Here is a 27,362-nt window from a genome sequence, read left to right as displayed (position 1 = left end):
TCGGGCTGAGAGATCTGGCCAGGATTTATTTGAGGTTATTACTAGCAGTGTAGATCAGAGGAACCAGTGGATGTGTGTACTTGGACTTTTAGAAAACCTTTGGTAAGTACCATATAAAGTATTAAACAAAATTAGAGCATAGGATGGGGAATTAGTTACAGACAGTAAAGAGAAAGTAGGAATAAACAGATCATTCATTTGTTCATTTATTTGAGACCTTTTAGTATAGCTAGAGAAGCTTTTACAGTCTGTTTTTGTTTCTTGCGAGATTACTGTTATAGAAAATGATGACCAATGAATCCATTATCTCGGCAGCCAATCCTTTTAACAATCTTGAATGCAGGCAATGAGGTCCAAGGGACTTGGCTATTTTTAGTTCCATTAATTTTCTTTATAGAGTGAGATACAGCATGGAAAATGGGCCCTTTAGCCCACCAGGTCTGTGCTGACCTCCAACCACCCATGTACACCAATCTTGCATTAATCTCATGAACTCACCCCTGCCCCCTCCTCCCTCAGATGCTGTCTGATTCTATACACTAGGAATAATTTACAATGGCCACTTAACCTTAACCAGCCAACTGGCATGTTTTTGGGATGAGGGAGGAAACTGGAGCACCCAAAGGAAATCCACATGATCACGGGGAGCTTGTGCAGACTTTACATGGGCAGCACTTGAGGTCAGGATTGGACCAGGTCTCTGGTGCCGTGAAGCAGCAACTCTACTAGCTGTGCCACTATGTCACCCAGTATTTTCCTCTTGTGATAGAAATAGGTTTCAAGTTCCTCTGTCCCTTTTTTGCTCCTGGATTTTCCATCGTTTGGGATGCTTTTGGTGTCTTCTACCATGAAGATGGTGAAATATTTTCCATTAATTCCCTAGCCTCATCCTCCAAGGGACCAACATTTACCTGAGCTATCCTTTATACTCTTGTAAAAACTGTTGTCAGTTTTTGCATTTATTCTTACTCTCATGATCTATTTTATCCCTGTTTATTATTTGGTCATCTTTTGCCGGTGTCTAACATTTTCCGATTCTTCTGGCCTACCACTAATGTTCAACATGTAGTAAGCTTTTTTTTCCCCCAATTTGTTTCTTCCTCAGCCACAGATGGATTCTCCTTCTCATGGAGTTTTTATTTCAATGGAATATATTTTTTTGAGGATTCTTAAATGTCTGCTGCTGCTTATCTAACTTTTAATGTATTATTTCAGTCAGCTTTAGCCAACTCTTCTCCAACCCTTCTTACCTTTAATTGCCTTCATTTCTGTTTAAACTGCACTGAAGCCCAACTTTGAACAAGATTTGAGTTGTAGTTGTTTTTTAAGTATTTTTTATAGGGAAAAATAAACCAAAAGACAGTAAAAATTATGATTTTATTTCCTGTGTTTTAAGAAAAATCTGTCTGCATCTTTGAACTTGATCTTGTGGAGGCAGCTATGATTGTAGGTGGATTCTGAATTCATGAAGTGCGAACAGTAATACCCTTAAGAAGAAATCATATGAAGAACTTTAAGAAAAAGCAATTCCCTGCTACTTGTTAATGATGACTGAACTTGATTTATAGTGCTTATTGCCATCTGCAATAACTCCACATCTAGGATGTGAAGGTGATGCAACATTAAGCATTTTCCTAGATGTCATTTATTGGCAAGTGCTTAACATGCTTGTATGACTCTCTGCTGTTCAGTTATAGCAAGCATTTAATAGATACTCTTCTCATCTGCCATAATTTATTCTCTTTATTCTTGCAAACACCTGTAGTGAATGCTCATTCTTGTGTCACTTTTGCCCTGTTGGATTTCTTCAATCCCATTGTACTCCCAAAGTCCCCTTCTGACAAAAAGGAAAAGTGAGATAATATCTTAATTCTCTTTTCACAAAGGCTTCCCTTTGAAGCATGAATGGATTTACTGTGTTATAAATAGCACAACCAGGAATAGTAATTTATTTCCTAGGATTATTGAGAGGGTTAACTAGGATCATCTATAATGACAGTGTCAGCCATAACTTAATAACTAACACCCTCATTTCCTGAATTAGAATTTTTAAAAAAATGTTTTAAAATTTTTAAATTTTATTTACAGCGTGGTAACAGGCCCTTCTGGCCCAACTAGTCCGCGCTGCCCATTTTAAACTCAATTAACCTACCCATACGTCTTTGCCATGTGGGAGGAAACCGGAGCACCCGGAGGGAACCCACACAGACATGGGAGAACGTACAAGCTCCTTACAGACAGCGACGGGAATCGAACACCGATCACTGGCTCTGTAATAGCGTCGTGCTAACCGGCTACGCTATCGGGCATGGATTCTGGCCACATTCTGGGAGAATGAGTAAATAATCCAGACTGTGTGTGTGCTGCACTGTTGAAGGTGCTGCCTCTCAGTTGGGACATTAAACCAAAATTTTGTCTGCCTTTTCAGGATAGATGAAAAGATCCTTATTCAGAGAAAAACTTCTGGTCCACTGGCCACCAAAACTGATCATTACCACAGTGCTGTTTGTAGGACATTTAAAAGTACTTCATTGGATTTGAACTATTCTTTTTCTGTTTAAACAGTATGGCTCCTTGCCAACTTCAGCAGTGAGGAAAAGCATCTTTAAAAGTCATTTAAGAGTGGGATTCAAGTAAGAATTTTTATATGGAAAAGGAAAATCTTATTTATCCTAATGGTTTCAAGTGGCAAACTAATGTCAGCAGTATCTCCTGTATACTTTGAAGTGCAAACAATGTCTCAAGGCATTTCACAGGGAGTACCTAAAACAAAACTTGATGTTGTCACATTTAAGCAATTATTAGATATCTGGTATTGGTATTGGTTTATTATTGTCACTTGGACCGAGGTGCAGTGAAAAGCTTGTCTTACAAACCAATCGTACAGGTCAATTCATTATACAGTGCAGTTACATTGAGTTAGTACAAAGTACATTGATGTAGTACAGGTAAAAACAGTAACAGTACAAAGTAAAGTGTCACAGCTACAGAGAAAGTGCAGTGCAATAAGGTGCAAGGTCACAACAAGGTAGATCGTGAGGTCATAGTCCATCTCATTGTATATCTCATTGTTCAATAGTCTTATCACAGTGGGGTAGCTGTTCTTAAGTCTGGTGGTACGTGCCCTCAGGCACCTGTATCTTCTACCCGATGGAAGAGGAGAGAAGAGAAAATGTCCCAGGTGGGTGGGGTCTTTGATTATGCTGGCTGCTACACCAAGACAACGAGAGGTAAAGACAGAGTCCAAGGAAGGGAGGCTGGTGTCCGAGATGCGTCCACAACTCTCTGCAGCTTCTTGCGGTCCTGGGCAGACCAGTTGCCGTACCAAGCTGTGATACATCCAGATAGGATGCTTTCTATGGTGCATCAATAAAAGTTGGTGAGAGTCAAAGGGGACAAACCAAATTTCTTTAGCCTCCTGAGGAAGTAGAGGTGCTGGTGAGCTTTCTTGGCTGTGGCATCTACGTGATATGACCAGGACAGGCTGTTGGTGATGTTCACACCCAGGAACTTGAAGCTGTCAACCCTCTCGACCTCAGCACCATTGATGTAGACAGGTGCATGTACACCGTCCCCTTTTCTGAAGTCAATGACCAGCTCTTTTGTTTTGTTGACATTGAGGGAACGGTTGTTGTCATGATACCATTCCACTAAGCTCTCTATCTCCTTCCTGTACTCCGACTCATCACTGTTTGAGATATGGCCTACAACGGTGGTATCATCTGCAAACTCGTAGATGGAGTTAGAACAGAATCTGGCCACACAGTTGTGAGTGTATAGGGAGTTGAGTAGAGGGCTGAGGATGCAGCCTTGTGGGGCACCAGTGTTGAGAATAATTGTGTCAGAGGTATTGCTGCCTATCCTCGCTGATTGCGGTCTATTTGTTAGGAAGTCAAGGATCCAGTTACAGAGGGAGGTGTTGAGTCCTAGATCTCGGAGTTTGGTGATAAGCTTGCTTGGAATTATTGTATTGAAGGCAGAGCTGTAGTCAATAAACAATAGTCTAATGTAGGTGTCTTTACTGTCCAGATGCTCCAAAGCTGAGTGTAGGGCCAGGGAGATGGCATCTGCTGTAGACCTGTTTCGCCGATAGGCGAATTACAGTGGGTCCAGGTTGTCTGGTAGGTTGGAGTTCTCAAAGCACTTCATGATGGTGGATATCAGAGCCACTGGTCGGTAGTCATTGAGGTATGTTACCTAGAGGGTGCTTGAAATATTTAGCAGGTCAAGCAGTATCTGTCAATGATGAAACAGAGTTAACATTTCAGGTGAATGAGTTCCATTATTTTTAAGGATTTCCTGGGATTAAAATATGGAATTAAAATGTGCATGGATTTGGGAGCAAAGGAAATGCTGCATTTCAGTGAGGCTGGAATTGGAGGAAAGTTGTAGGGCTGGAGGAGGGCAAGTTATGGGAAAGTGCTAATATTTTCACTGGCAATTTCAGCAGCTCCTGAAAACAGCTTTACTGAATCTGTGAGAATGAAATTATTCAGTGTCGAAATTTATCTAATGATTGCAAGCAGAATATATTTTTTCGAGGCTATTTTGGGGTTAGATTTTAAAGTACACTAAAGTCATTTGGTACTTGTGAAGTGAACTTTAGTCTGGTATCTTTGAGGAATGCATGTGGGTTGGAACCTGACTTCTCTGGTCCCACTGGAACTGGTGTGACTGGCCAGGAAAGCTCTAGAGACTCGATCCTGATTGCTGGAGTATATTCTCTCAGTCCATTATTGGAATAGCTAACTTGGCTTAATATATTTCCAGCTTTGCTTTAGTTCTACTGTGATGAATAAGTTTCTCTTGGGTTGTATTATTAACCCCAAAATATCTTTTGAATTCACAGAAGATCATATCTTGGATTTGGGAGACAACAACACATTTAAGGACTTTGGAGAGAAAAGGACAGTTACAGATGACAGGATGGTACTAGGATAGCGAGGATAGGAGCAATAAAGGCAATTTTCAAAGAGACTGAAATGGAACCTGTAGGAAGTGAGCTGTAACTGCCAACATCAGACCTGGAAGGGTATTTATGTGGTCATTGGTTCAGTGGGAGTAACTTTGAGGAAGCAGGTGGGTCCGCTGGATGAGAGAAAGTTGAACATTCAAAGAGATAAGAGAAGAGGGATAGGATAGCCCTAGGGCACATAGCCCAGTGGACATGCAAGAGGAAAAGGATTGGCAAACAGCCAACAATCACATTTGAGCTTGTTTCCACAGAGAAATCTCCTGGGCAAGGGGGAGCTGTGCAAAACAACAATGAGAGGGTAGAGATAGCAGCTTCCATTAAGCCCAACAGGAGGTTATGAGGGAGATGCAGATGTTCTGTCAACAGGCAGCAGCTGCTGCTAGTCCAAGGCACTGGCCCACGTTCACTGTGTCAGCCAGGTTGCAACCTTGACACTGCCAACCCTTGCAAGTTTCAACACTGCACATCTGCAGTGCACAGTGCACATTCCTAGGTTCCCAGCACCGCAGTGTGCAGCCCGACTGAATGCCTGTTTCAACTTACAGAGATGTATGTATCTGTGAGTGATCAGTGGTCAGACTGAAGGCCAAGAGCACTATAATGCTCTGAGTGCTATTACAGAGTAGCTGTGTAGCTGTGTAATTTGCACTTGTGAACAGCTGTGACAAACAAGTGTAGGGTGCAAATGTCCTTTTCACAGATCAGCCAGATAAGGCATTAATTGGAAACCCATGTCCAGCAAACCCATTCAAGTCTGCATTTCCTTTAAAAGCTGAAATGTGCCCAAAAAATCAGGAAGAGCATAATGGCTTAAATTTTTTGCTGCAAAAAATGTTGTACTGAATGGTAAAGTCAAAAACTAGACAAATAGGATTGTGAAAGTGTAGCTGAGTAAAATGAACTTTTCCCAAAGGGACACATAAGGCAATTGAGTTGGCATTGGGGAGGGTGGGTGGGAAACAGTTCATGTAAATAATCAATTATAGCCTTAGCTATGATTGATTTTGTGGAAGTTGGGGAGCTTATATTGACAATGATTAAGGGAGGATAGGTGAACAGTGAACAATGAGGAAAGAGAATGCAAGTTTCAGATGGAGGTTGATTTCATTAAGGATGAGTAAGAAAAGCAATAAAGGTATAGTCTTTAGGTGCTGTGGAAAATGAAGGTTTTAAATACGGAGTGAAAAGGTAGAACAAAGTGAAAGAAGAGAAGGTGCCAATGAGATGGTAGAGAGAAGGTGTGATTTATTGTTTAGAGAAACTTTTGCTGTGTCTGGGTGAGGCAAGTATGGCAGGAAGGTTTAATTTAGAAAAGTAGATGCCACTTCCTCAGCCAGGCTTCCATCAAGGTTATGATGTTAGTGCAATTATCCACAATAAGCTTCTGAATAACTTCACAAGTGAACAGACATTCTGAAGGGAAGGGCAAAGAAGACCAATAAAAGTTGAAATGGGGTAGACATTGCAGAGTCAGCACAGGGTAGGGTGAGCTGAATGGAACAATGTAGGAAAGATGAGCCCCCATTGGGCGCACTGGGCTGGAATATTGGGTTTCTGTTCATAAGAGTATGCAGGGATGAACACCTGGGATCATAAGCAGAAGTTAGTATTAGGCTTGTGTCATAAATGTTTGAAGTTGATGGTGACCAGGAGAGTAGAAAGATGGGCAGTACTGAGGCATTGGATTGGGGATTTGGAGACCATGGACCCAAGAGAACAAAAATGAAAGGAGGCATGGTAACAGAAGGGGGACTGATTTGGGATTAGAAAGCAAGACAAAAGGAAAGCAAAATATGGCGGCAGAGTTGATGGATCAATCTGGACTAGCAGTCAGTCAGGACACAGGCTATGGAAAATTTAAGTTGCATATGTCTGACACCTAACAGGTTTAGGATGCACATATCATGGAAGTAAATCAGAATAGCGAGGAGCCAATAGGAGGGAATCCATAGCTAAAATCAAACATACCTGTGTGGGTTGTTATTGGTAGGGATCTGCAGGTTGCAAGGCAGGTTTGGCAATCATTTGAGTCCGTCAGCCATTTGTAGGACATTGGATGAGAGGGAATGAAAATGCCAGTGATGTGCAGAATCTATTTTGGAAGACATAAATGCGGCAAAATTGGAAATCACCATAAGTTCCAGAATTTCCAGGGACCAGAAGTTGAGCCATATGAGAGGCAGTCATGGACTCACCATGTAATAACAGACATGAGTTATAGACCATATAAAGTTATTTTAAAATTTATGAATTTGTTGAACAGCTGCATCATCTGAGCCTTTGATGTTCAGTGTAGAATGTCTAGAGAAGTTAAGATTTTGGCAGCCAAAAAGATGCAGAGCTTACTGAGGAAAACAGAGTCAGCACAGCAGGGAGGTGAACATTGACAGTAAGCTAACTACTTGCCATGCTAGGGCTAAAATGTGCACACTGTCATATACGGAAGAACTTAACCCGCAAAGAGATGTATTTGGAGGAAATGGAGATGATTGTAAGGATGGCCAAGTTAAGGACAAGATAATGTTTGACAGAGCTGGTCACAACTGGTACACAGACTGAGATCACTTTTCCTCGGGAACATCTTCAACCCCAGCTGAGGCTATGTGTGGGCAGTGCAATGAACTGAGATGCAAGGATCATCAAGCTGATGATCTTTTGGTTACTCATCATTCAGGAGCTGAGGAATGCTTTTGTCTCTCTCATGCCTCTGTATTTTCAGTTACAGGTCAGGCTATATCAATGCTGTACTTTGCAAGATCTTTACCACTATAGATAAGTACATCAGGGCAATGGTTTATCCCATTATGTTGATCATTTTTGTAATCCAAGACAAACCTGGTAGCTGGTCCTTGGATTAATAAGGTCACCAATGATTAGTAAACTTGCATTACTCGATTTGTTTTTTCTAAGAACTCCCATTCCTGTCTGTAGTATTGAAGTGGTTATACACATCACGTATCTGAAGTCTTCTGTCTAAATTGCATATTGTGGAAATGTTATTATAAAAAAGGATAGGAGTGGTACAGCTAGTAAAGCTGCTGCCTCACAGCTCCAGCAACCTGCGTTCAATGTAACCTCTGGTGGTGTCTGTGTGGAGTTTGCACATACTCCCTGTAGCCACATGGGGGTTTCCTCTGGGTGCTTTAGTTTCCTTCCACATGCCAAAAATAATGTGTGGGTTGATAGGTTAATTGGCCCTGTAGATTGCACCTAGTAGTAGAATCTGCAGGTGGGGGGTGTGTGTAGGGGGATGGTTGATGGGAATGTGGGGAGAATAAATTGAGTTAGAGAAGGATTTGTGTGTTTGTGTGTGTGTGTGTATTATATATACTGTGTATATGTGTGTGTGTATATACTGTGTGTATATATAGTATGTAGAATAAAGTTTTAATGTTAATTTTAGTCTGCCATATGAAACATGAAAGTTTTTTTGTCTACATGTTGCTGAGAGAAGTGCACAAAACTATTAATTTCTTAAGGAGATAGGCAGCAATTATGTTGTGGAATGTGGTAGGTTTGTACTTCCGTTTTTGAATTGTTAATGCAATTGTCAATAATGATTTCTAAATATCCAAAGGAAATGACTTAACCAGAAACAAATAGTTTCCTGTTCACCTTAGCTGCTTAAATGGTCAAGATGATCAATTCTCTGTTTGCCTGACCATTGTCGTTTGTTTAAACCCTGCAGCAAGGAAACAGATATATATGAGTGATTACTTAGGATCTTCAGCTGTCTTTTGACAACGTGTGGAAAAATTAGAACATGAATTATCATTACAATATGTTTTAACACAAACTAAATTCCAGTGGAGTAAATGTCAAACAATTTCAAATAATATTGTATAGTTTATGTATTTAATCAAATGTTGTACTGTTTCTTCCATGCAGGTAACTTCCAGATAAATTTCCATGCAGTAAACTCCCTTGTTGGGGGAGCTAAATTGATGAGAAAATATGGCATACCTTTCACTGTTGCAGGACATCTCCAAGTATTTTCTGAAGTGGAGTAAACATTGTAATATATGAAGAGCAGTAATTTTGCTCAAAGCAAGGTTGCATAAACATCAATGACTGGAGTCTATTTTGGTTGATGGGTGTACTTCGCCATCTATTCATCATGTGATGGCAGGGGCAACAGATTTTTTCATATTTCATACCATGGAGGAGGAGGCCATTCGACTTATCAAGTCTATGATGGTTCTCTGTGCAATCTCATCAATCCAATACCCCCACCTATTACCCTGTAATGTGTTCTCTCTCACATGTCCATTAACTTCTCCTTGATTCTATCACCCATCCACACTTGGGGTAATCTAATGCAGCCAATTAACCTAATAACTAGGATATCTTTGGGATGTGGGAGGAACGCCATATAGTATGGGGAAAAATGCAAACTCCACAAGGGCAGAACCCGAAGTCAGGATCGAACCATGCAGCCCAAGGTTGGGTCTTGGCCTAACATCACATCTGGAAGACAGCATCTCCAACATTGAAGCACACCCTCAGTATTGCATTGAAGTGTGTGTCTAAACTTTGTTCTACTCTCTGGAGAATAAGATAAGAGGTATCTTTCTTAGTCACATGTACATCGAAACACACAGTGAAATGCATCTAAGCGTAGAGTGTTCTGTGGGCAGCACGCAAATGTCGCCACGCTTCCAGCGCCATCATAGCATGCCCACAACTTCCTAACCTGTACGTCTTTGAAAAGTGGGAGGAAACCAGAGCACCCGGAGGAAACCCACCAAGACTTGGGGAGAACGTACAAGCTCCTTGTAGACAGTGGCCGGAATTGAACCCAGGTTGCTGGCGCTGTAAAGCGTTACGCTAACTCCTACACTACCGCGCCTATTTCCTATGATATAGATGAGGGAGTATTTGTGTACTGTGTGTGTTTAATGAACTTAAATTGGATCAGATATTCAGCATTAACTTCAATGTAAATTGGCATAAGGAATGTTTCTAATTCATGATGAATAGAGACTAGTATTAAGTATTAAACTAAAGATGGGTAAATGCCGACAAAATATGATTTTGTTGCTCTATGTAAGTGAGTATTTGAAATTATCATGACTGTGGTTACCTTAACTGTGGGGGGAAATAGCAAGATTCCACAATTAGAGAGAAGTGTTGTTAATCTGAACTAAAAAAGATTTATGAAGGTGCACAGCAGGTGTCTTAGAATTTGAAAGATGGGATTGATTGATACTTGGAAATGACTGGATACAGGTTCGACATAAGAATGCAACTGTGGGAGAAGAGAGCAGGCTATGACAAAGTTAGGTTTGACCACCATCACAAGGTAGTTACTAGGTTATTAGCAAATGTGAGTAGGAAATGAAAAATAATTTGAAGATCAGTTATCATCTCAGCAAACATACATTTGAACAAAAGTAGATGTCAGAATTTGGACTTCAAAGAGTGTACCATAAATCCCAAATGTCACAATTTGATGTTTTGCCTTTAGTTACCAAAATTACCTTCAATGGCATTCCCATACTTCCCAATTTATAAAAATGTCTAGGTGGCTATTACCAAGCCTTTGTCTATGACATTAGTGTGCAAATGTATAATGTAAATAATGCTGGAAGTAGTCAGGTAGCATCTGTGGAGGGCGAAAAAGACATTGTTTCAGGATGATAAGCAAAGAGAAATAGGGAGAAGTGGAGGAAACCAAACTGAAGTTTGTGGCAAGATGGAAGGCAGGATGAGTTAAATGACAAAAAGGGGTAATGCTTTGCAATACCATTGTGTTCTGATCTCCGCTTCCCACTTTCTGTCCAACCAAAAGCTATTTTTTCCTTAGTTCTGACAAACAGCATCTGTATAATTTTGCTTTGGTACCAATGTATAACATTGGGGTAAAATACTGTTGGGTGCAGATCTGCCATTGTGCAACACTCTGCTAAAGTGCTTGTTGCTACAGCTCTGCCAAACAACACTGGGATGCTGTACTGCCTAACACAATATTGATAGAAGATGGTGGCTACATTGGAGTATAATGTTGGTCAGTTATGTAGATAGGATTGGAAGTTGGACACAGGAGCATTGCTGGGCACAGCAGCAGGAGGATAAGTATGGGAGGTGAGGAGGGAAGCAGTGGTCAAGGGCTCGTGTATATGTTATGTGTGTACCATGTGACCCCTCTTCATGTGCCTACCAGTGGATGAGTGTTAATGCCCACACAGCAGAGCTTGGTGTCCAGCCAACTTGGGAATCCTTGCACTAGATCAAGACCCTTGCTCTGTGATGTCTATGTGGTGGTTAATGTGCAGCACAAGGCAACCTCCACTCCACAGTATGAAGATTGGGACCTGGAACATGAGGATTCTTGTGGATAATCCCAACTGTGACAGACCTGAATGCCACTCTACTGTCATAGCTGGGGACCTCAGAGTAGGATGTGGCCAGTGTAAAGAACAAGCAGGTGGATACTTTCTGACTGGAGGACAGCGAATGTTGTACTTTTATGAGCAGTAGGAATAAACCAGGTAATTACAAGCCAGTGATGAATCTAATGTCAGTGGTAAGGAATTTATTGGAAAAAGTACTGAAGGACAAGGTTCACCTACACTTAAATTGCCAAGGATTAATTGAAGGTAGTCAGCACAGCTTTGGGGGAAATCCTTTCTGACCAATCTGATTTGAATTCTTCCAAAGGGGGAATCAAGTGTATTGATTAAGGCAGTGTGATTGATGTAGTCTACGTGGACTTCAGTGAGGTCTTTGACATGGTTCCAGCTGAGCAACTGATTCAGCAGGTGAAAGCGTAGGGCAAATTGACAAATTGGATTGAAAATTGGCTTGGTAATAGGTGTCAGAGGGTGATGGTGGAGGGCTGTGCTTGGGACTAGTGGTGTATTCACAGGAATTGGTGCTCAGACATTTGCTGTTTGTTAAATACAATAATGATTTGGATGTGAATATAGGAGGCATGATTAGTATGCTCAGAGATGACATGAATATTGATGATGCTGTTGATTGGAGTGTGGTCTATGGTTGCAGGACACTATTGATGAGCTGGTAAGATGGACAGCCTTAAGATAACAGCCTCCACACTTGGCCCTATCACACACCATCCCAACTTGGGAAAAATATCAGTGTTCCTTCATTATCACTGGGTCTAATCTTGGAAGTCTCTGTGTAACAAAAGCAAGATACCGGAAGGACTTAAGCTGTTCAAGGTGTTTCATCACTACTTTACCAAGAGTATTTCTGGATAGCAATAAAGGTTGGTCTTTCCAGTGATGCCATATCCCAAACCATATTTAAGAAAAGTATAGTACTGATGTGTGAAAAAGTATAGAGGGTACAATATTGATGTGTGCAGATCTGTCATTAAAGGACATGAGTACAGAATTAGCGGTAACAGGGAGTCTGTTACTGTGGAACATTGTGGTAGAATGCTGGTGGGCTGTCACTACATAACAAGATGCATTACTATCAGTATGATACAGGGCACAGTGTGAATGCAAATGTGTATCATTGCAGAACTTTTGGTCTGCAGTCTGGTAGATACAGATGTGTCACCCTGATAAAGGGTTCAGTGCAGATTAGTAGGAGTCTGTCACTAACATTGGGATTTCATTGGTGGTCCAGTACTGATTGGTATAGGTATGCCACTGTATAACTGGTACCATACTAGTCACTTTTGGTTCGCCTCTATCAATGGTCTGCAGTATTAATATTTGTGAGGTTGATGAAATATATTTGTAGCATCACGAAAGTAAATTGACTTGCGTGATTGTCCTGCACATACAGCAGTATTTGATATGTATGTAACTCCTCCTGCAGGTCTTTCATGACTGGCTAGAAGCATTTGTAGTAATTCTGGCACTTGTAAGAAGGGTGGGGCGATCAGTTTTCAATGCAATAAATGTTCCTTTGCCCACACATCTGAAGGAATGTGGTAGTATTTAATGAGAAGCGATAGAGGGCTTTAAGTCTGATTGATAGAAGTTTTTACTTGGTGCACTTTAGAAAAATGCTAGAAACTCTGGACTGAGGTTTGAAAGAGATGACTGTGCCCCACTTGTGAAAGAATATATGTGCTCAGTGGACTCCACTTGAGACAAATAGTGTAGGTATATTTAAAGGATCTAGGTAAGCACTTGGAGAAAACAGTTAAAGGGCAACCCATCATACACAACTTATGCCAGTGGGCTATATGTTCTATTTTTGTGCCTTAGGCACAATAACTAAATTGGTAAACTGGTTTATTATTGTCACATTTTGTAGATTGGTTCCACTGCAGCCACAATGTGTCGGTGCTTGAGGAAATAAATATTTAAATTGGTAAACTGGTAAATTGGTTTATTATTGTCAATTGTACAGAGGTACAGTGAAAAACCTGTCTTGCATTCCATTCACACAGATCAATTCATAATGACAGTACATTGAGGTAGTACAAGGTAAAACGATAACAGAATGCAGAATAAAGTGGTACAGTTACAGAGAGTGCAATGCAGGTAGACAATAAGGTGCAAGGTCATAATAAGGCAGATTGTGAGGTCAAGAGTCCATCTTATTGTACTAAGGGACCGTTCAGTAGTCTTATAACAGTGGTATAGAAGCTGTCCTTGAGCCTGGTGGTACGTGCTTTTAGGCTTTTGTATCTTCTGTCCGATGGGAGGGGGGAGAAGAGAGAATGTCTAGGGTGGGTGGGATCTTTGATTATTTTGGCTGCTTTACTGAGGCAGTGAGAAGTATAGACAGGGAAGTATAGACAGAGTCCATGGAGGGGAGGCCAGTTTCCATGAAGTGTTAGGCTGTGTCCACGACTTTCTGCAGTTTCTTGCAGTCACAGACAGAGCAGTTGCCATACCAAGCCGTGATGCAACTGAATAGGATGCTTTCTATGGTGCATTGATAAAAATTGGTGAGGGTCAGAGTACAGAGAAATCCCAGCTGTTGGAACAAAGCTCCCATCTTGGCAATGGCTTTGAGAATGTGGGTTTGATAGGAGTGATCGAGAAAGTGAATTTGCAGGTGTCATTGGGAAAAAGTTAAGCCTTCTGGTGCAGTGAATCCACATCATGTGGCGAGGTTGCAATAATAGCTCAGGAAAACAGCAAATTATCTGCTTTGAAGAACAGAATTCTGAGAGTGGTTGCCTGATCAAGTAACATGTATGTTTCCATTGCTATATGGGGAGAGTGACTTCTGACATGTGGCACCGTTTGCCGAGATATTGTGAAGGTAATTGAAACCTCAGGCAAACATTTGAAGAAGTTAAATATGCCACAGTGTACTTGACAGTGTGTTGGTAATTAGCTTGAACACATGAATACGAGTCACAATGGTTGTATTGGTAGTTGCAAGGAATGTAAATCAATTCAATCCCACTGCCTTGACACATAGTCAATAGGCAAAAGGCCATTACTTAATGGTAAGGAGGTTTATATGAAGTTAATGCTGCCCAGAATATTGGGACTGGCCAATCCCAATTGCTATTAGCTTGGTATTAAAGATACATATTCCTCACAGGGCAACTTTGAATCCCCGTTAGAAAGCAATCAGCTTTCAGCACGATGTCACAGATTATTTTTCAATCTAATTTTATGTGCCAGTGTTAGAATTGGGGTTTCAATGTAAACTATTTAAAATTTTGGTGCAATGAATGACCATTTATCAAAGCAAACAGGTGAACCAAGTACAGAATGTTACCAGTAAAATATTACTGCTTTCAGTTGAAGTTAACAAAACATGCTGTGAATTATTGCAGTGTAAGATCCACTTCTCATTTCATCGATGTTTTGGTTTGCATTGTGATCCCATTTAGATCAATGTGTTTAGAAAGACCCCAGCCCCATCTTTAATTAGTGTTTGTCATCTTGACATTTAAATGAATCACTGTTTCCCACTTCATGGTGTTCCTTGCTCTCTGGTTTTCCCATAGCTCTCAGGAGATGAAGAGTCCAAGGATGGAGTTACAGATTTCGTCTGACATTCCCTTCCAAATGCTGGATAGCAACAGTACACTGATTTCAGAGAAGATCAGCTTCAACCCTTGGAGTTTACGCTGCCACAAACAGCAGCTGAGTCGTATGCGCTCTGAATCAAAGGACCGGAAACTGTACAGTATCCTCTGCTTAGATACACATGTGTAATGTGCTAGGGTCAATGTTGTGACATCCTGGTTACCATTCCATGCTCTGATTTGCTACAACTTAATATAACTGCAGTACCTCAAAAGGTCTGATCAAGAAAGAACACCACATCTACACCTAAATGTACTTAAGGTACTAATGCAACAATTACAACCCATGATAAAAGTTTGCATTAATGTAAAACCCATTAACAGAAGATGTCTAGTGGCTAGAGACAGTGGGCAAGTCAGGACTGGTAACCAAAGACTTGGCAAACAAGGTGGGTTTTGAAGAAGAGGCATAGGGGTGTAAGGAGGAATCCCAGAGTGTGGTGAAGGGCGCAGAAGGTATGGCTGCCATCGGTGAGAAATCCACAAGGGAGAAATCATGGGAAAGAAAATTTTGTGATGGGAGTGGAAGAATGTCGCTGAACTGGAGGTGTTCACTCCTAGAGAGGAGCAAGGATGAAAGGATAATGGGAGAGCCAAGCAGGTCAACAAGGGTGGGTGATTGACAGGTAAGCATGCCATAGTATAGGGCTGACACTTGGGGAATAGCATTTTGGATGTTGAAAACTCTGAAGGATGGGAGGCTGGCTGGGAGAATTTTGGAATTGTTGGGTCCCAATGACATAATTTTTTTTTGGAAAGGGACTTCCCATGCAGATGGACTGAGAAAGGGGAGTGGAATGATAGTGCAGAAATATTCCTTATTATCATTTCTGCTGAGCCACAAACCACATCTACATTCAAGATTACAGTACAAGGTTGGTTGAAGCTATATGAGAATGGTGTTAAATTAATTTTGGCATGCACAAGTTGGGTTGTAAAGCCTGTTTTTTTTGTGTTATAACTGGTATATTTCCATTTGGGTAAAGATAAGAGTTCAAAGGCTCATGTAGTGATAGGGGAGGGCTTTACAATGAGGCCGAAGGAAGATGACCTGGGGCTCAATACTTAACTGGAAGAAATGTCAAGTTCTCTAATATCACCCTCTGAATTTAATGCATGGTGCAGTTACTTTTTTTTTCCTTTCCACTGATACACCTTTATACTTTAGAAATTAAATTGGGAATATCCATATCTGTAGTTTACTACATCTTATAACATTATTTACATACCTTTCAGGACATTGCAAAGCACTTTTGAAGTGCAGTTATACTTACATAGGCAATACAGCAGGCAATTTGCGCACAACAAGCTTCCACAAACAGGAAGTTAATCTGTTTCATGATTTTGATTGGTGGATAAATATTCATCAGGAGTCTTTCACTACTCCAGTAGTGTCAATCTGATTCTCTTGTTCATCACCCAGCTCCGTTGTGAAAGGAATGAGCATTTAGTTGCTTAACTGGAGACTGGAATTCTTTTGCACCAAGTGGGCTGAAATTAATTCTGTACTGGTTTAGGCAAAGTTGCTTAGTCATAATGAATCCTTTAAGGATCCAAGAATAGTTACTGTTTGTTAACTTTGTTTTTGTCTGGTCAGCTGGCAGGTGGGTTTATGTCGTCAGCATGTAGGCTGCAGTTTACAGTTGTTTATAAGATCTCGGTCTTTGACAACAAGGAATTGGAGATCTGCTTGTGTATAAGATTATGACCTGGTTTGGTATGGACATGACTCAAGCCTGTGTTTGAACCCTTTTTTCCTGATACATCCATTATCTCCTCCACCACCTTCCCCCAGCATGGCACAGCCCCTTTGGATCGTGAAACGCTGGATGTAAACAGAAAGTCAGCATTGATTTATGTTTTTAACAAAATTTTGCATAAAAGCAACAGGCCAGAAATTTGCAGACTAGAATGCAACTTGAAGTATAGCACATTAGAACAGTACAGTACTGGAACAGGCTCTTCTGCCCACGATGTTGCGTCGAACTAATTAAGCTCATGATACCTAACCCCTTCAGGCTGCACATGGTACATATCCCTCCATTCTCTGCATATCCATGTGCCCATCTAAGAGGCTCTTAAATGCCTCTATCGTATCTGCCTCCACCACCACCCCTGGCAGCATATTCCAGGCACCCACCACTCTCTGTATATTTAAAAAAAACCTGCCCTGCACATCTCCTTTGAACTTTCCCTCTCTCATCTTAAAACTATGTCCTCAAGTATTGGACATTTCGATGCTGGGGAGAAAGATACTGGCTGTTTGCTCTATTTGTTCCTCTCATAATCTTATGATCTTGCATCAGGTCCCCCCTCAGCCTCTGCCACTCCAGAGAAAACAATTCTAGGTTTGTCCAACCTCTCCCTTTTGCATATGTGCTCTGATACAGGCAGCATCCTGGCAACCCTCTTCTGCACCCTCTGCAAAGCCTCCACATCCTTCCTATAATGGGGCGACCAGCATAGGAAGGGAAAAGCCAGCCTAAGACGAACAACAACTAACAAGAATGAATTTAAACTCCTCCCTGTTACCTGCATTAAAACCATCACCATCAAAATCGTGGGTGTCACTGTTGATGAGGAATTTAACTGTACCAACCACGGCAGTACTGTAGCAACAAGAGCAAGGTAGATACTGGGTGTTGCACAATAAATAACTTGCCTCTGAACTCTCCAAAGCCTTTCTACCATCTAAAAGGCACATCACAAGTGTCAAGGGATCCTCACCACTTTAGTGGCTGGTGCAATTCCAGCACCACTTGAGAGCAAACACAGCAACTGCTTCATTACCATGCACCACCTTAACCATTTATTCTCTCCACTAACAGTGCATTGTGGTGCTGTGCATACAATCTATTAAACATACTGCAGCAACTTTCAATGACCCCCAAACCCGTGACCCCCAGGAAGAGGGCAGCAGGACCTCAGGAACATTAGATTTTAAGTTTCTATCAAAGTCACACATTATAAACCAACTGGGTCAGAATCCTAGGTTAGTTTCCTAACGGCATAGGGGTATTATCTTCACATGGAGTGCAGCAGTTCAAGAAGTGGTAGAATGAGATTTGTAATAAATGCATGTGTGGCCATTGATGTTCAGATCCCATGCTAAAAATTTCCACTCTTAAACCATTTATAACATTGTAATATGTTCCAAAATGCTTAGAGGAGCTGTATCAGGTAAAATATAACCCTGACCACATGAGAACTTGATAATATTTGACCAAAACCTTGGTCAGAGACAAGTCTAAAAGGAAAGAAAGACCAAAAGTGGAAAAATTTAGCAAAATTTAGACTGGAAGCAGCTAGCTGAAGGTTGAATGTGTGCTGAGACATCAGATTTTACAAACTGAGGTGCAGATGCAGAATGATGAAATGCAGATTTTCCCTTAGAATGGAGACTACCTGCTTTTTTTGTTCTGTCCAAGTGATTTAATATATATATAAAAAAAAATGAAAGACAGGAAGTTTATGTGCTACCACCCTCCAGAGCCTATCCATTGTTTCTCAATACTTAGCACATTGCAACAGAGAGCAGGGTCAAGCATTCAGAGTTCACCACTGACTAGTCTAGAATGTTGTGCAATGATTATTATACAGTCTCCACGTTAAGGGAAAATCTATGTTATCATTCCGCACCTGCATCTCCAAATTGCTTTCACTGGGAAGCAGTTAAAGGGAATGGCTCCAGCCAAGTTCAGCATTGCATGCCTGTGAACAACACTTTATTTCAGACAAGTACATGGGGCTTGTCACTCCATCCTGGAGTTCAGTGTGGACTCCAGGCTTGCTGGGGAAACCCCCGCTGGAACCAGCACAAGTTCAGACCTGTGGAAATCAATGGGAACTGTAGGGCTTCATAGTAGAAGACAAAGGGAAACGCAACTTACTTTTCATTTAATGTTAATTAGTTATGCACTCTGGGTTCTTTGCTTTTTAAAGGTTTTTAACTTTATTTTAATAATTTTAAATGTCTCTGGATATCAGGCACATAACAAAAACATTTTTGCAACTGGTAGCGCTACGGGTGAGGTTTTTTCAGAGCCAAGACCTTAACACTGCTCTGCTGAAATCCTTGTCACAGCTCAGAACATGCATTGGATTCCAGCATGTTTCAGACCAGCAAAATTGTGTGGACCAGGTAAGTATTGACGTGGAGTGGGGGAACCTCGGGTGGTGATGGGCACTGAAATCCACCACCAGAGTACATTTTATTCCCTTTCTGTTCCTGTTCCTTCCAGATGTTATTCACCATGCACCAGTTTTGATTTATTGGCTGGGATAGTTGGTTATTAGGAGGTTTCCCTGCCCTTGCTTGACCTGATGCCATGAGACTGCATGGGGTCTGCTCATTGTGGATGATTTGCAAGGTCCCTTCCTCCTGCCTGTGTGTGTTCCCCTGCCACATCTGTGCTGCACACATGTTCTGCCAATGGGCCAGTATGTAGCCAGTGATTGTGATGGAGGAATTTGGCTCTTTGGCTGTAAGGTATGGTTCTGTGAATATGACTATCTCGGGCTGTTGCTTGCTTAGTCTGTGGGACAGCTTTCTTAATGTAGATGACAGTCCCAGATGCTCATGTTGAGGATTTTGCAAAGTCAATTTGTCTGGTACTGACTTCGTCCTATCCAAAGTCAGCATTTATTTCAGTCCCAGGAGGTCTGTTTTATTCTTATTCTGTTTGGTCAGAGTGGTTTGGATGTAACTGAATGGTTTGCAAGGCCATTTCAGAGGACAGTTTTGAATCAACCACAGGTCCCGTAGTTTTAATGTGCACTGCAGAAGGAGTTTTATCTTTACTGGCCAACCCCTGAAGTATTAGACATTTCCAGTGGTTTAAGATTAACTAATTCTTCCAGGGTATTCAGGAACACCATCCGAACACCTCACTGGCGTCTGACTTTTGCTACATTTAGGACTTTGTCAGCAACACAAAAACTTTTCTAAAACAATACTATTAGCAGAGAACCTTTGGTGAATTATACTCCAAAATGACTAGGAGCGTTGCTTTCTATGTCATTCATGTCTTTCAGTTTCAAGTTTCATGATGCCGTTAAAGTAGTAAAATGTCCCAAGTTGGATCAGGTGAGTATTACCTCAAGGAAATCTAATGACACAGTATATAAGGAGATAAGCTACGTAAGAAGGATTTCGCGTTGGATTAACTGCCTTAATGGTTACACAGAAAAACACTGGAAACTGCACGTTCAGTGTTATGTATATCTATCCAGCTATCTATCTATGCGCTTGACTGTCTCACTTTTGGCCATTGTCTTTTAATATGCTACTTTCTTATTCATTCTTATTTGCATATCCAGCCTTCTGCAGTAGTTCTGTGATGTTTCCAGCAGGTACAGCAGCATCGCGGTTAAGTCCTGCTAAGGCTGCTGAGTATTTTGATTCAAGTCTGCTACATGATGAAATGCAAGCAGTGATTATAACCACAATAGACCCAATCTCAATGCAGACTGGGGTCAAGCAAGGCTACATCATATCTCATAGACTTTCTCAATCTTTCTCCCTTCAATGCTGTACCTCACTTCTGATGCCGTTTTCTTGCTAACTCCCTGTGGCAACTCATCGTGGAGAAGGAGCTTTGGGAATGTCATTAACAACCTCAAGTCCTTTCATTGGAAGCAGTCATGAGTCCAACTACACAGTGAATGGTAGGGCTCTGGCAAGTGTTGTAGAACAGAGAGACCTAGGGGCACAATTACGTAGTTCTCTGAAAATGGTGACACAGGTAGACAGGGTGATGAAGAAGGTATTTGGCATGCTTGCCTCCATAGGTCAGGGCATTGAGAACAGGAGTTGGGACATTATGTCAATTGTACAAGACGTTGGTGAGACCACACTTGGAGTACAGTGTACAGTTATGGTCATTGAACTATAAGGGGGGTGTCATTAAGCTGGAAAGGGTGCATAAAAGATTTGCAAGGATGCTACCGGGACCGGAGGGCTTGAATTATAAGGAGAGACTGGATAGTCTGGGGCTTTTTTCCCTGGAGCGTAGAAGGCTGAGGGGTGACCTTGTAGAGGTTTATAAAATCATGAAGGACATAGATAAGGTGGATGATCACAGTCTTTTTCCCAGTGTAGTGTAGTCTGAAACTAGAGGCCATAGGTTTAAGGCGAGGGAAAAGATTTAAAGGGGACATACGAGGCCAGTTTTTCACAGAAAAGGTGGTGTGCATATGGAACAAGCTGTCAGAGGAGGTGATAGAGATGGGTATGATTACAACATTTAAAAAAGATGTGGACAAGGACATGGATAGGTAAAGTTTAGAGAGATATGGGGCCAAACACAGGCAAATGAGACTGGCTCATGTAGGCAATTTGGTCAGCATGGGTGAGTTGGGCCAAAGGGCCTGTTTCCATGCTGTGTAACTCTATGACTCCAACATAAATGTCAGAATAATGCACCATCTCCCAACCTACCCATCCAGCTGCCTCTTGTTTGTTGTAAAGGTTGAGGGTCCCATACTGGCCACATTAGACACCTCAACCTACAGAGCTCCATCCCAATTTTCTGGGAATATTGAAGCAAGAAATAATTCTGGAACTTAGTAAAAACTGGCCTCAGTAATTGTATAACTTCAGGATTGTTGTAATGCTCTTGATTCACCACTCTCCTTCAGAAAAGAAAATCTACCATCCTTATCTGGCCTCACCTCTTTGTAACTCAATGCCTCCTCAATTTAGGGGCAGTAATGATGATCAACAGATGCCAACATTGTCATCAAAGTTCAATTTGGATGCGAACAATCTTTTCAAAAAAAAACTTTTGTTTTTGGAGTGATAAAATTCCCGTAAACTACTTTCTCAACGGCTTTCATTGTATAGTGCCTTCACTTTGTAACTCATTCCAAAGCACTTGTCCATCAACTTTTTACCAATAGAGTTTACCACAGCTAGAAACATAAAATAGGATCAGAAGTACCCTACTCAGCCCTTTGTCCTTGCTTCACCATTCAACACAATGGCTGATAATCCACCTTGTTTCTGTCTTCTCCCCATATCCCTTCAGCATTAAGGAATACATCTTGCATCTCCTTGAATATATTTCATGACTTGGCCTTCAGTCTTCAGTGGCAGTGGTATGACTGTTCCAGTAGCAGAGACCAGCTAAGATTTTGGATTCACAACCCAGATTTCAAGACCCAACAGCAGGCTTGTGGTGAAGTAACTCACTATAGTAGGGGATTAAGGTGTATGGATGTTTTCAGTTGTGAGTATTGACCTGTTTGAGGGGGTAAAAGTAGTGATTTGATTTATTATGAGCTTTATATTATTCACATTGAGCTCTGATATTTGGTAATATTTTGATCTAAATACCAGTTTGTGCTCTATAGATAGGTGTGGTGGAGTAGACCTCACATTGCAGAGGGATCTGAACCAACTGGAAAAATGGGCCAGAAAATGACAGATGGAATTTAATGCAGACAAGTGTGAGGTGTTGCATTTTGGAAGGACAAATCAAAGTGGGACATAAACAGTAAATGGTAGGGCACTGAGGAGTGCAGAGGAACAAATGGATCTGGGAGTTCAGATACATAATTCCCTGAAAGTGGCGTCACTGGTAGACAGGGTTGTAAAGAAGGCTTTTCGCATCCCGGCGTTCTTAAATCAAAGTATTGAGTATAGGAGATGGGATGTTATGGTGAGGTTGTATAAGTCATTGGTGAGGCCAAATTTGGAGTATTGTGTGCAGTTCTGGTCACCTAACTATAGAAAGGATATCAGTAAGATTGAAAGGGTGCAGAGAAGATTTACTAGAATGTTGCCAGGTCTTCAGGAGTTGAGTTACAGGGAAAGATTGAACAGGTTAGGACTTTATTCCTTGGAGCGCAGAAGAATGAGGGAAGATTTGATAGAAGTTTACAAAATTATGAGGGGCAGAGACAGAGTTAATGCGAGTAGGCTCTTTCCACCTAGATTAGGAGAGATAAGTACGAGAGGACATAGCTTTAGGGTGAAAGGGGAAAGGTTTGGGGGAACATTAGGGGGAACTTCTTCACTCAAAGAGTGGTGGGAGTGTGGAATGGGCCGCCATCTGATGTAGTAAATGCGGGCTCACTCTTAAGTTTTAAGAATAAATTGGATAGGTACATGGACGGGAGAGGTCTGGAAGGTTATGGCCTGGGTGCAGGTAAATGGGACTAGCAGACTAACGTTTTGGCACAGACTAGAAGGGCTGAATGACCTGCTTTCTGTGCTGTAGTGTTCTATGGTTCTATTATACAAGCTCAAAGGAAATAGTTTGGTCCTGCTTTGAACTGTTTTGGCACTGAGTGAACATTGGAATTGGGGGAACTGGCCTCTGTCTAGTTAAACCTCTACCCATATTATATCCTCATGGCTTCCTAATCAGACTGTGTAGCACTAGCTATTACAATATTGCAAATCCCAGAGCTGTGTCCACCTCTGGCAGTGTTGCTGCAGCTGGAGGAGCTCTGTGCATTGTTCATGACATAGATCTGGGACAAATATTCCCATCATGCCCTCGGCACCACAAGGTGTGCAGGTCAGCAAGCAAACACTTGGAAACACTCCGCAAGATCGGCACAGCTGTTTGGCACAGCTTTGTTGTTCGGCACAGCTTTGTGGGCCGAAGGGCCTGAATTCTGCTGTGGTTTTTTCTATGTTTTTTTCTAAGATGCAGGCGCTCATGAACACATGTTGTTATCCTTCCATCTGTCACTCTACATCCTTCATGCTTTGTCCTTGACTTTTTCCTTTCCTGCCTCCAGGACAATTGAAGAATATTGAGCTGTGTGTTCTGACTTGCATTAAAACTATTCACACTGGATTCTGGTTAAATGTTTTTTAAAGCAAGATTACTGTTAAAACTTGGGGAATCACAGCAAGATTGAACCTCCACCTTTGAATCTATGTGGCTGATACAAGGGTGTTGGGGCAGAGTAGAGGGAGTCATCAGGAAAGAATGTGAGAACATCTGAGAAATATAGTTTTAACCATTGGGTTAAGTTGGCCAATACAGAACTATTAATCCTTGATCATTTGCACTTAGTTCACACCAAAAGTAGAAAGTGTGATGAAGAGTTATTTGAAAATCATTCACGTGACATAAGGACATAGGAGCGGTAGTATCCCTTGCAGACCCTCAATCCAATAAGGCATCAGCAAATCCAATCTTGGCCTTAACTCCCCTTCCCTGCATCTTCCCCAGAATTCTCAACTCTATAGACCAAAACTCTTGCCTACCTCAGTGTGAATGTATTCAATAACTCCACCTCTGAGAGCTGTGGAGGCAGAGAACTCCAAAGTCTGATGATCGTCAGAGAAAAATTCCTCCTCTTCTGAAGTGGGCAACACTTATTCTGAATCTCTGCCCTTGCCCTCCAATTTGAGATTCCCCACAAGGGGAAACTTCTGCCCAATATTGAACTTGTTAAGCTCTTTACTACTTTTAAAACTTAACTACTTTTGTAGTTCATCTCCATTCCAGTAAAGACCGACATTCCATTTCCCTTCCTAGTTAATTACATGTATGCTAACCTTGTTTCATGAAGAAGGAACTGAGATTCCCTTGTAGAGCAGCATTTTGTAATCTGTTTGTACATGTGACCCCTGCATTCTGGCTGTTTGGGTTACAGAAATTCACCCTTACAGAATTCACAAATCAGTCTCCGAAAATTTGAAATACGGAATCAAATTCGCTCTTACAGAATTTATGTGGGGAAAAAAGTAAATAAATATGAAATTTATTTGATTTCAAACCACATTTCTTCACATGTACAGATGACGCAGCTTCACATTACAGGATATCATTATGTGGTTTTCTAGGAACCCCTCCACAATCCCCTCTCAATCACTGTAATGTGGGGAATCTATATATGTAAAACTAAAGTCTACTTTTCCATTCTTCATTTCAAAGTAGATAACCTTACATTTCCCTACATTATATTGCATCTAGCAGACTCTTGCCCATTTGTTTAACATATCCTTTCGCAGCTTCTTTGTCATCATCTTTTCTATTATTGGGAAACTTTCAGTGCGTCTTGCAAATGGATTTAAAAGAAATATTCAATGTCTCTGAAGGTCAAAGTTTCAGTTCTAGCTGGTCAAGTGAGTTTGTGTATCATGACACTTTTTACTAAGTTCTAAGCAGTTTCCAGTTCCTCTGAGATATCATTTCAGGAGTAACAGTGTAGCTTCTGGATGATTTAAATACAGATTTGAACTTATTTTTTGGTTGATGAGCAGGGTCCTAATGAGAGACATTATGTTGGGTTACCTTTGTACTAGGATGTGCTCAGAATTCTGTGCCATATTGTGCCAGAGACTTTCCTTGACAAAGTTCCCTCCAAGAGTTTCTGCTGCTGGAGAATGTGGTTCATCACTTTGGGTATCCTTGTATTCTGGATCTAAAGATGGGGACTAGGCAGCACGGAGATGATGCATCCGAGGAAAAAGCAGCACGGCAGATAAAGAAGTGTCAGCTGAGCACATCAGGAGCACTGGGTGTGCGAGTTTGTGGGATGCAGGTAAGTGACTGATTTAAACATTTAAAAACTCTGCCAATCAGTTCAACCTTATCTTCTCAAGCAAGGTGAATTATTTTCCTTAAATCTGTATTAGAAAGAATTTTAATTAATACAATCATTCTTTTAGTTCCCATAGTCTTTCAAACAGATCCAAATCATCATGTAATTGGAGGAGATCAGAACCTGAGAGAATTTCCCACACTGAAACTTAATTTTGGTTTGAGTGGGAGAGGGTGAGAAAGCCATTCAGGTTTGATGCAGAATCATGTTATTGGATTGGTTTCATTAGTCACAAAATGGCCACATTGCACACAGTTAGCTTCAGTTCAAAAACTGGAAGGGTTAGGCACTTGGCTTAAGAACGAGAAGAACTTGGTCCTTATTAAGGGAGTCATGACAGCTGCAGGGGAAGAAAGTAAGGTGCCAAATGAGGGGCTGCAGAGATTGTTGTTCAGACCTTTGCTATCTTTATTTTACTTTTAGGCAAATTAAGATTGTTAACTTAATGCAAACTGGTCAAGTCTGCAGGCTCTACCAAATGAAGTAAATTTGAATTTCAGCTCTGATGAAATTAGAGCGTATGGAATATGAGGAGAGGCTTAAGGTGCTAGGGCTTTATTCACTGGAAAGGAAGAGGATGAGAGGAGACATGATAGAGGTATATAAAATATTGAGAGGAATAGATAGGGTAGACAGTCAGTGCCTCCTTCCCAGGGCACCAATGCTCAAGACAAGAGGGCATGGCTTTAAGGTTATGGGTGGGAGGTTCAGGGGAGATGTCAGGGGGAGGTTTTTCACCCAGAGAGTGGTTGGTGCATGGAATGCACTGCCTGGGGTGGTGGTGGAGGCAGATACATTAGACATGTTCAAGAGTTTGTTGGATAGGCATATGGAGGAATGTGAGATAGAGGGATATGCGGGAGGAAAGGGTTAGATAGTGTGAGGGTGGTTTGATGGACGGCACAATATGGTGGGCCGAAGGGCCTGTTTTGTGCTGTATGGTTCTGTGGTTCTATGGAGGTTCCAAGTAATGACTGATCTGACAGCATCAATTTCCTGCCCTATACCAGTGTTCTTTTGATATCTGTAATATCCAGAAACACATTGATCTCCATTTTGACTACAGTAATTGACAACTTCAGTCCTTTGGATAGAGAATTACAAAAACTCACTATCCTCTGAATGAAGGCATTTCTCCTAATCACAGATCTAAGTGACCAGCTCCTTATTTTGAGATTGTGACCTCTGGTTCCCATATTTGCCCTGTGAGTCCTTCATTACAACCCAGGAATCAGTCTGGTGAATCTTCACTGCACTCCCTCTAACAAGTATTTCATTTTATTAGGTAGGGACACCAAAACCGAACATTGTTCCAGTTGTTGTCTCACTGAGGCACTGTATAATTGCAGTAAAACACTTTTGCTGTCGTCCTCAAATCCTTTTGCAATAAAGGCCAATATATAATTTGTCATCCTTATTGCTTGCTGCATCTATATGTTAGATTTCAGTAATTAGTGTACAAGAATGTCCAGGTCTACCTAAACGTCAACACTTCTCAATTTCTCGCCATATAAATACAGCAATTCTGTATTTTCTTGCCAAAGATAACTGCATTTTTCCACATTGTGCTCCATCTGCCATGTTGTGGCCCACTAACTCAGCCCATCTGTTTCCCCTTGAAAGCTCTTTGCATCCACATCATTACTCATGTCGCTACTTAGTTTAGTGCCATCAATAAACTTGGGAATGTTGTATTTGGCCCCCTCAGCCAAATTGTTGATATCAATGGTTGGGGCCCAAGCAGCAATCCCTATAGTCCTACAAGCCATACCATCCTGAGAAGGGCTTATTTATTTCTCTGTTTTCTTTCTGTTAACCAATTCTCAAGTCTGTGCTAAA

The 27,362-nt window shown here is 41.3% G+C and overlaps 1 protein-coding gene across 3 annotated transcripts in view; it reads left to right on the top strand.

The window, feature by feature from the left end:
- The window catches only part of ip6k1 (inositol hexakisphosphate kinase 1), a 92,977-nt gene that overhangs the window by 55,476 nt on the left and 10,139 nt on the right, over positions 1 to 27,362 (top strand). For all 3 annotated transcript variants that reach the window (XM_052018527.1, XM_052018526.1, XM_052018528.1), the window contains 2 exons: positions 14,874 to 15,055; positions 25,288 to 25,463. In XM_052018527.1, coding sequence (XP_051874487.1) covers positions 14,874 to 15,055; positions 25,288 to 25,463 — 358 coding nt within the window. The remainder of the gene's footprint in view (positions 1 to 14,873; positions 15,056 to 25,287; positions 25,464 to 27,362) is intronic.

This window comes from Pristis pectinata, chromosome 6, assembly GCF_009764475.1.
Source record: "Pristis pectinata isolate sPriPec2 chromosome 6, sPriPec2.1.pri, whole genome shotgun sequence".
Taxonomy (NCBI): domain Eukaryota; kingdom Metazoa; phylum Chordata; class Chondrichthyes; order Rhinopristiformes; family Pristidae; genus Pristis; species Pristis pectinata.
This window is presented reverse-complemented; position numbering and strand designations above follow the sequence as displayed.